Source organism: Echinops telfairi, unplaced genomic scaffold, assembly GCF_000313985.2.
Source record: "Echinops telfairi isolate 266 unplaced genomic scaffold, ASM31398v2 ScPeMD7_7458;HRSCAF=8496, whole genome shotgun sequence".
Lineage (NCBI taxonomy): Eukaryota > Metazoa > Chordata > Mammalia > Afrosoricida > Tenrecidae > Echinops > Echinops telfairi.
Window position 1 is genome coordinate 47008060 of NW_022111358.1, and position 10179 is coordinate 47018238.

The window sequence follows — 10179 nt, forward strand, 5'->3', positions numbered from 1 at the left end:
AGTAGAAAGTCCAGTGTTTCTCCTTCAGAGCTGCTGGTGGTTTTGAACTGCTGCCCACGGGGATCGGGGATCGAAGCCCAGTGCGTAACCATTGCGCCACCAGGACCCCCAGCCATCACGTTAGGGTGCGTGAATTCAACGTTTGACTTATATGGCCTTCGAATGATGGCATCAATAGCTAAATGGGCTTTGGCAGGGGGAAAAAAAACGGTTTCCCCACTCTTGCCTTACAGGATCCTAAATCGTGAAGGGCGGTGGGGAAGAGGAGTTTTGAAGGAGACTTTTTGCTAGAAGAACCCCCACTCTAACCTGCGGCCTGACCACCAGAGGAGCTAGAGGCAATCCTCCGCGGGCAGAATGTGGTGCGCCTGCCCGGTTACCAGTCTGCAGCCTCAGCTGTGGGGCTGGGTGATCTTCTTCAAAGCCAAGCCAAGCCAAGCCAGCAAGTCCATGCTGACTGGCGGCAATTGGCCCCCAGGGTTTCCCAGGTTGGCTGTCATCTTTACCGACACAAGCAGCCTTGGGGAAGCTGCTGGGTTCAACCCACCCCCCGTCCAGTCAGCAGCTCAACCCTCACCCACTGTGTCCCATTTCTCTCTCCTGTAGAAGCCCTGGGTCCAGTCCAGGCTGCGGGCTGCCCTGGGCCTGTGGGAGAGAGTTCATTTTGCTCCGAGGGCAGCCTGGGGTGGGGGGGAGCCTTCCTGTGGCGCAGGTGGGACCTCACCAGTGGGCAGAGGCCCAAGGGCCAGGGACCTCTCTCCTCTTTAGAACCCCACAGAACCCCACGCCTGCAGGCCACAGGCGTCCACGCTGATGGGCAGGAGATAAGGGCGAGCTGACAGTCTGGTAATGAGAAGTGGGTGGTGGGTGGGGCAGACGTCCGGCATGGTCATCTCGGGGCGGTGGGGGGCTGGCCGGCTGACGGCCTACATGTCGTAGAGCCGGAGCTGTTCCTGCAAGTCCCCATCGGACATCTCGCCAAACGTCTCCTGGTTGTCCTTCATCAGCTTGAAGATGGCGTCCAGCTGCTCTCTCTGGACTCTGCCAAGAAAGGACAAGGAAGATGGCGGCCCCGCCTCGTGGCGGGGACACACCGTGGACAGGGCCGGCTAGCGGCACACGCTTCCGTAGGGGCCACGTCTGCTTTCCAGAGTGGAAACAGAACAATAGCAAAGAATGGTGACATGACCACACAAAACCGCCTCCCTCCGTAGAAGGTTCTAAATAGTTTAGAACCTTAGTTTCCCCCGGAGGGTTGAGGTCCCCTTAGGGTCCCCTTGCCTCCCCTTATGTCTCACCAGCGCACTGATGGCGCCCTACGCGGCAAGTCCCACGGAGGGACGTGTGAGCTGACAAAGACAGGTTGGGAGCAGCTTTGTTACAAAGCAGGAGAGCCAGCGCTGGCTGGGTTAGTGGGAAGGTGGGTGCCCACAGGGGTGCTGGGCCCATGGGGTGAGGCTGGGCTGAGACTCAGCCTGTGGGGTGTCAGCCAGGGCCGCCCTCTGCTTCTTCCTGTAGGCTCCCGCAGGGAGCAGCCACCCTATCCAAATGACCAGCCGGGCAGCCTGCCTGACCAGCGAAGGAGCCGTGGCAGGGAGCATCCTCGGCTGTTTGACCAGCAAAGGGTGCGTCCCCGGATGGACACATACACGCACAGGCATCCAGGTGGAATTTCCCAGCCGGCACCAAAGTTCCGGTTCTGTCTGCTGTGCCCGGGGGCTGCACTCATGCCTGCTGGGCACAGCGTCCTGGCTCTCCCTCCCCAGGCTCCCATTCCACCGCTAGGCACAGGCCACCTTCAGCACCTCGAGAGAGAGCACCTCTCCCCCTCCCCAGCTGTTGTCCCTCCAGGCTTTGCTGCAGCTTCCAGCCCCGCATCCCCAACACCGGCCTCCAATCTGCCTGGTTTTGCCCCAACCTAAAGCTCCCGCTATAAGCCCGGCTGCCTCCACCCCCGTCTTCCACGCAGACAAAAAAGGCTGGCGTTCACGAGAGCGGCATCTAGAACAGGTTCTAGATGCTCACGGCTTGATTCCCAGGGTCACTGTCACCGTGGAAGGTCACCCCCAAGGCCAGCTTTCCTGCCAGGAGAAGGGGGGCTGAGGACGAGCCAGTCCGTGGAGCCCACGGGAGACACAGGGTGTGTTTGGAGCTCCTTTGACAGAACCACACAACCCAGCACGTTCTCCCTCAGCGAACACGCACGGCTCTGTGCATGGGACGGCTCTGATGTCACCGTTCACTGGGGGGTGAGGGGGCGTCAGCATGGAGCTCACGCTTGAACAGATTCGAAAGAGACTTAAAACACAAGGGCCCCCAACAGAGCAGAACCGAAGAAACACGGCATCTTCAAGACGGTCTACTCAACGTTTATTGGACTCAACAAAGACTGGAGGTACCGCCCCCGAGCACGGGCCCAGGCGGGACCTGTCCGGACAAGAGGCTATTGCTGTTGTTGTCTGGGGACATGTGTGGTCACCAGAGTCTGTCTTCTCGTCGTCAGGTGGCTCGGTGTGGAGGGCGTCCACTGTGCGGCTGTCTGGCCCCCAACCCCTGGACTGAAGGTGTAAGGCCCGGAGAGGGTCACCAGCAGTGGAAGGTCACATGCTCTCGCTCAGCGAGGACACTGACATTCCTGGGCTTTGTTAAAGTTCGATAGGGGGAGGAGGAGGAATATAAGAGTTACTGCTTACCAATACAGTCTAAGAACTACCAATACATTTGATATACTGTCAGATATAAAACCCGAGAAACGCACTTGGGGCCGCTCTGATCATTCCCTCGGTTCCTGGTGATGCTACAGGACAGGGTAGACCTGTCCCTGTGGGTTTCCGAGGCCGTACGTCTTTACGGGAGGCGAAAGACGCAGCCTTCTCCCAAGGGGGTAGCTGGTGGTTTTGAACTGCTGACCTTTCAGGTAGCAGCCCCAACTCGTTAACCCCGATGCCAGCCGGACTGGCAGTGAGTCTGTTCATCTGGGAAAGTGCTAACCCATCTAGGAAGTCCCCCAGGAAAGGCAGAGTCTCTGAATGGACGGGACCATGACTGCTTCCGCCCGGGAAGGTGGTGATCCTGCTGAGCTGGTGAGAGCATCAGTGGACAGGCCCCTTAGCGACAAGGGTGGCCTCGAAGAGAAAAACAAGGACAGTGGTCCAGCTTAGCACCTGCCCTGCTCTCTGCAGCCCAGCCATCGGTATGGCATCTCTGTCCCCGACGGCTGAGCCAGCTGGAGAGGAGGAGGGATCTGCATGCGTGTGAGCCCCCCACCCCCCCATGGGGAAGAAAGATGGACAACAACCTCCACTGAGTCAGCTAGCTGGGGGGGGGAGGGGGAGCTCTGCCTCATGCGTCTGTCAAAGGAAGCGGGGAGTTCTGGGAGGAATGGCTAGTCTGAATAGAAAACATCAAAGTCGCTGCAACGGATGATACCCGGGGCGTGGAGGGCGTCCCCGGGTGGTTTGGATAGTGCACGCTCTCTCTTCTGCTAGCCAAAAGGTTGCAGGCTCAAGTCCAGCCCGGGGCACCTATGAAGAAAGGCCTGGCAGTCCGCTTCTGAAGATTCAGCCGCTGAAGACCCCGTGGAGCCCCCCCACCCCTCACTGTCGCTGCGAGGCAGAGTGGACTCTGCTGGCACCCGGTTCTCACACGAAGCGCCTGATGACTGCGTTTGGATGCAGACAGTGCACACGCGAAGGCCGGCCTTTGCACACCCTGCGGCAGCCTCCCGCATTCGCCCTGATGAGATCTGTGTGGGTCATGTGCGTGCGTTTGCATTACGGGAGGAGAAAACACAGTAAGTGGTTTCAAAAACAACACAGCTAAGCCCAGGGTCGTCTGAAATAAACCTCGGAAACCCTTTCATCGTAGCCAAGGGAACTGGTGTGGGGCAGGGGTGTGAACACCCAAGAGCCAAAGGTATGGTCTGGCCAAGGGGAGTTTCCTGACCCGGGGTCTCCGTGCCAGTAAGTGCGCCCCCCAGAGCCTGCCTGCAGACCTGCCCTCTGGGGGGCTTCCACTTTGCTCTCTCTAGCTTTCAAGACGCCCAAAGGACAAGGCTTTAGAGGAAGCTAGGGATAACTTCGTTATTCTTCGGTTCTGCAGAGAAATGGGAGAAAAAAAGGTAACTTGTTGCACTTGTTCCATCTTTTAAACACCGTGGGAAGAGAGGAGAGGGGGGCAGGGGTGGGGACAGGGTGAGGGAGGAGGAAGCTTGGGATTGCAGAAGCCACAGGACGCGGGAACGTAGGTTTTTCTGCACACCGAGGATTTTCCTTCTCATCTCTTGCAGCAAGATAGAATGCTCCATAAAGCTGGCTGGGGCTGGCAAGCGCCCCTCAGCCCTTAGCTCAGTTCCTAGACCCGAGAGCTGCGGTTCGTCCCTCTGTGGATACCGGCACTGCGGCCACACATGCTCCCTGGGTGAGGCCAACAGGGCGCCCACCTCTCGGCAAGGCTAGAGGAGCAGGGAGCTCACCAGTGCACTGAGTCCCGGGCATCTGGGCTTGTCCTCTGGCGCCCTCTTCTGGAGTGTCAGAGTAAGTGTGCTAGAAACAGCCCAGTCCAGTGGGGAGCGTCCGCCTTCCCTGAGACCGCATCAAACCCTGTCTTCTGGAGTCAGGGCCATTTCCAGGAAAGGACAGTCCTCTCACAGCTCACGCTGGGGCTCTGGGTCCTGGCCCATGGGCCAGGCTGGTCTGCAGCCTCCGTTCTCAGTTTCTGCTCTGGGCGGAAAGGTGGGAAGGACTGATGGCATACAGCAGTGGACAGATGGACGGTCACACGGCTGTTACTTCCAGCCAGGCCTTGCCAGCCTCGCCAGTGAGGGCAGGGGCTCCGCCCTCAGAGCTGGGGTGGCACCTCCTGGAACAGCTGCACTGGACCCCAGGGACGTCCCCAGCAGACCCTGCTCATGCCAGTGGAACTGTGTGCACTGAGAAAAGAGGTGCCTGGGAAGACAGGTGGGCAGGCGGCCACCGCCTGGCCTTTTTATGTGGCACCTCTACATTTGCCAATGGGACCACTTTCTGTCTCTCGGGCGCAGGAACGGGACAGACGAGCAGTTCTGAGGATGAGATTACTCAAAAGGATTGTAAGGTAAGGTCTCAGCAGGGGGCTCCCTGCTTTCTAATCTCCTCCGCCTGAAACCAGGCGCAAGGAGGTTCTGGGAGAGTGGGCAGACGGTCTTTGACAGATGCCCTGAGCAAGCCTAGGAAGTAAGCACTCTGCATCCAGGCTCCAGCGACTGAGGGTGACCTCAGTCTAGATTTAGGGGTGGGGACTTGTCGCACTTCTCCGCTAACTGGTGTGCAACTTGATTGGGGGGCGCCCTGAGGGCCAGAAAGGCAGTGGGAAATAGGCCCCAGTTTGCCCAAGGACTACTTGCAGGAGAAGGGCAAGGGCCGGCCTCTCCCTGCTGTGCTCCTGGTGGCTCAGCTATAAGCTACAGGTGATGCTGCTTCCCGCCGGCCATGGGGCGACCCTAGCACCCGCCAGCGCCCCTGACCCCGTGCGAACTATCGTGCTGTAGATGAAAAGACCAAGCCAAACAGACCAGCCTCTGCGACCCCAAGCACCAGCATTCCAGGGACAGGGCAGGGAAGGACAGGGCAGGGCAGGGCCCATGCTGGGCTGAGCACATGCAGGGCAGGCGGGAGCAGGCAGGTGCCGAGGGCACATACATGTCAGGGAACTGCAGGGAGCATGCTGGGTTGGCAGGAACGAAAATGGGCATGAACTCCTGCTGCCACGCCTCAAGAACCGTTCTCTTGGGACAGGAAGTCCACCCGACCCTCTCGGCCTGGGGATGGGAGGTGACTGCAGGTGAGGGAGCAAGGGTGCCCTGTTCACCCAAGGGGCACGGCCTCCATCCCTCAGAATTGAAAAGTAGAAGCTGGTAGCTCAGAGGCTGGGAGGTGGGTGGGGGGCAGCCCGCAAAGGAGCCTCTGCTCGCCCTGAAAATCGCAGGAGGGAATCTCCCTCCCCGTTTCCCAGCTCAGTGGAGTCGCATCTCACCCCAGTTTGGCCTCTGGTCCACCACCTGTCCTGTCCTAGGGCTCTGTCCCCTCTAGAGCACAGTGAACCTGAGCAGATGTAACAAGGGCCAGGAGAGGGGCTGCACGGCAGACTCCATCCCCGCCCCAGAGGCTGCCAACTGCTCCAGTAAGGGCTGGGTAGTGATCATTTTAGGTGTCATGGACCACACGGTCTCAACTCTGTCACCATAACACAAACGCAGCCGCGGAAACAGGGACAGCAGTGACCGCCCGCAGGTGGGCCAGATCTGGCCCTCGGACCTTGTATGTCGTTTGCAAGCCCTGGTTCTCATCACAAAAACCTGCCCGTGCCACAACTCAGGGGCACAGATGTTTGGGGGGGGGGGGGTTGACCCTGCGCTACGTCTCACGGCCAGATCAGCAGCGCCAGCCTGGGCCATGCCATGACCCCCACCACCCCTCGCCCCCAACCCAGCAGGGGCAGCATCTGCACTGGACAGCGCAGCCACTGCAGTTCTCCCCAGCCTCACCAGGGGGAAGCTGGGCCCACGGCCCACACGAGAGGGGCTTCTGGGAGTTCGAGCAGGAGGCGGAGCTCAGGGGCTATTAACTGGTTATGGAGGGGTGGGGGTGGGGGAGGTTTAGACAGTCAGCTGTGCTCGGACGCATTAGCACAGGATGAGGAAGCTAGTCTAGGGGACCAATCTCCTTACCAAAAGAATTTGCAAGGGTTTTTGTGGCTCAGGACCTAGGGAGCTGGCTACAGGGAAGTGAGGTCCGCGGTCAGCTCAATCCTGCAACAGAAGGGCAGCACACTGGGTCACAGCAAGAGGCACTGTCATCTGACCGGGCCGGGGGCGGGGGGCACAGGCGGGGGCACCTTCCAAGGAGAGTGAGGCAATCGGAAGGAGCCAGCACCCAGGCGCCCAGGAGGGTGGCGTGGATTCTCAGGGGCAAGCGTCCGGAAACCATAACCTTCTGGGCCGATGGTGGGTGGGGGTGGGGGGCATTCGCTCAGGGCGTATGCCTGCAGCCCCTTTAGACGCAGGCTTTGGGGCGTGGCCGGCCAGCCTGGGTGCACAGGAGAGGGGCTGGGCTCGGGCCCATCACCTACGGTCTCCCACAGCCTTGCTTCCAGAATGGCCCCCAGCCACCCTCGCAAGCCAGATGGATCCGAGCAAACGCTACGGGAAGCCCAGGGGTGACTGCAGGTGGCAGGGTGCGCCTGGGCCCCATGGAGTGTAATCGCAGGCAGGCGGAGGAGGGGGTGGGGGGTGGGGGTAGGCAGGGGGCTGAGCACCCGCATTGTCCCCGCTGACAAACTGGTTTTGTCATGAACTCGCTGGAGTGAATAAACGCGTGGATCTGCTGAGGCTTCTTCCCTGGGGGAGGGGAACCGGCAGAAGGATCCTCCCTCCCCTCCTACCCCCTACCCCCAGCCCCCTCCCTCGTGGGCTCCCCAGGAACCCTGGGCTCGGCTTCAAGATGGTGGCTGTGTGCATGTGTGTCTTCTCACTCACAGGGGCGACCCTACAGGAGAGGGCAGATCTGTCCCCACTGGGTGCCCGGCGCTGTCCTCTATAGAAGCTGCTGCCACGTCTTTCTCCCGTGCTCGCGGGTGGGTCCCCTCTCCGGGATTTGGCTTAGCAGCTCAGCACTTAAACCCTGCACTACCAGGACTCTTTTTGGCTGAATTATCCAAAACCAAACACACCGTCCTCGAGTCGGTAAGGACTCAGAGTGACCCTTAGCTCCTAGAGGTGAACCGCTCCCTATAATTTCCCAAGCTGGACATCTTTGCAGAAGCCGGCTGCCTCACCTTTCTGGTGTGTTCGAACCATCGACCTTGTGGCTAGCAGCCCAGTAGTGCCTAAACCACAGCACCACCGGGGCTCTTTGGCAGAAGACTAAACCAAATTCCCTGCCGGCGAGTCCATTCTGACCCGTAGCCATCCTAGAGGGCAGAGAAGAGCTGCCCAGTTAACGAGGCTCAGCCTCATCTTTCTCGCGCACAACTGCGCGTGGGTTCGCACTGCAGCCCCACGCCTAACCCACTACCCCACCAGGGTTCTAGGTCAGGAGCTCGGACCCAGGACGAGAGGGCTGGGCCAATAGGGGCGTGGTTTGTGGCTGCCCCGCCTCCGCCTCCACCTGAGCAGGGAGCGTGGCCTGCCTACCTCTGCTCCTCGCACAGCTCCTCCTTGGTCATCATCTGCTTGTACTGGTTGCCCCGCAGCTTCCCCGGGCTGTACTTGAAAGAGAAGGTGTCACCTGAGGGAAGAAGGGCGAGTGAGAGGCCCTTTCCTGGGGCAGAGAAGCCCCTGAGGGTCAGACACGGGCAGCTGGTCCCTGCACAGCCCCAGCCCCAGTGCAGGCATTTTCCTCTCCATCGCGGTACCTGGCAGCCCCCACTCCCGTTACTTACATCTGCAGATGAACCGTGTCCCTGACCAGGCACAGTGTACACCTAGGAGTGGAGGCCACAGGGCTCTGCTGGGGCATCAGGGCACCCCATCTGTCCACGTGATTTACACACACACACCCTGGGTCCCGGGATTGGTGAGCACCATGCCCCTGAAACATAGACTGGGCCACACACCCAGCGAGCCCTCCACCCACCTCCCAGGCCTGGGAAGGTGGACCCAGGGGTCTAGAAATCCTGAGTCTGGATGGTCTGAAGGCAGAAGTGGAAGGTCAGCCGGTCCCTATCTCTCCACTCAGGACACACACACACACACACACACAAACAAACACAGAGAGAAGCCTATTGCCATTGCTGTGAACCTCTGTGGGAGCCCACAGCCTCACCTTTCTCCCACAGAAAGCCAGGAGGCTTGAACTGCCAACTCTGTGACTAGCAGCTGAATGCTTAACCCACTGTGACCCCAGCCCCCAGCCCCCCACACACAGTTGTTGCGATTTGAAGATAGAGAACAGGCAGACTGCAGTGAGGAACAGGGACCCCTGGGCTGCTGGTCAGTTTTTTGAAGCCAGCTATGAAATCGGAAGGGTAAGGCCACAGGTGTCCCCCGATCCGTCATCTGCCCTCAACACAGCAGCAGGTGGAGCCAGGGGGCACACTGTAGCTGGGCAGGGAGGCAGGGGTTCACAGCACACATCACGGCCCATGCTGGGCACCGGGGAGCAAAGCTAGTGGGGAGTGGCACTCAGGGGACACAGGCTAAGGAGGCAGAACTGAGAGGAGGGTCCTAACACTGTTGTCTGGCATAAACTGATGGCGAGAACCCCCAGCGAGGGGGCACAGAAGCACCGTCCTCACCCCAGGCCTCCCAGCTGGGGTCCAGGGAAGGTACTCCTTTGGTCCAACGTCCATCCCTCCCTGCAGGAGATCAGCAAACCACTGCCCACCAGATGCTGTTCTAGAAGCGCTGGCCTCTCTACCACGCCAGTGTCCAGTCTTAGGCACCTCCACACCCTGTTGGACCACCTGTGTGGTCCAGGCCACTAAGGAGGCAGGTGAACTCAGGGAGAAAAGGTGGCAGGGCCCCAGGGGGCTCCCTCTGGACGCACGCAGTGCATCGTGGGTGTTTGGCTTCGTCTCATTAGAACCTGGCATTGGAGAAACTGGCCTGCTTCCCACCCCTCCCCATGCGCCCCACCTCCACCCCCAACACACACACACTCCTTGGGGACTCCCTCCCTGGGGCCAGACACAGGTACTGCCTCTGTGAGATCAACAAACAGGCAAAAAGCCACCACCACGGAATCCACTGCTCGCCAGTGGATGCTAACGCACAGTGACCCGGTAGGGCGGGACAGCGCAGCCCCAGCGCTTCCGGGTTGCTGCCTTAACAGAGCACACTGCCACACCTATCTCCTGCAGCTTGACCTTGTAGGTGGCAGCCGAGCGCTCAACCACTGCTCCACCAGGGCTCCTATTGCCTAGACAAGGGCTGATTAGCTCTTCATTGACGCTGCACACTAGGGAACACTGGGCCGACTGCTAAGGAGCCCTGGTGGTGCTGTGGATTAGGCCGTAGGCTGCCAAGGGAAAGGTGGGCAGTTCAAACCCACCGGCTGCTCTGAGGAAAAAGTTCAAGTCAGTCTGGGAAACCCTGCACAGGGTCAATGTGAGGGTCCCAGGCGCTGGGCCGGCAGCAGGGGAGAAGGCAAGCCCTCATTAAGCTGATGTGAACAGTGATGCCCAGAGCTGGTAGCTGGCTGG

General features: G+C 60.0%; 1 protein-coding gene across 1 annotated transcript in view; it reads right to left on the minus strand.

Annotated features, from left to right (window-relative positions):
* Positions 1-70: 70 nt before the first annotated feature.
* Positions 71-10179, minus strand: part of MXRA7 (matrix remodeling associated 7) — a gene marked incomplete at its 5' end in the record, with an annotated part of 31475 nt that continues 21366 nt past the window's right edge. Inside the window, 2 exons of the mRNA XM_045299509.1 lie at positions 71-1041; positions 8171-8264. Coding sequence (XP_045155444.1) covers positions 927-1041; positions 8171-8264 — 209 coding nt within the window. The remainder of the gene's footprint in view (positions 1042-8170; positions 8265-10179) is intronic.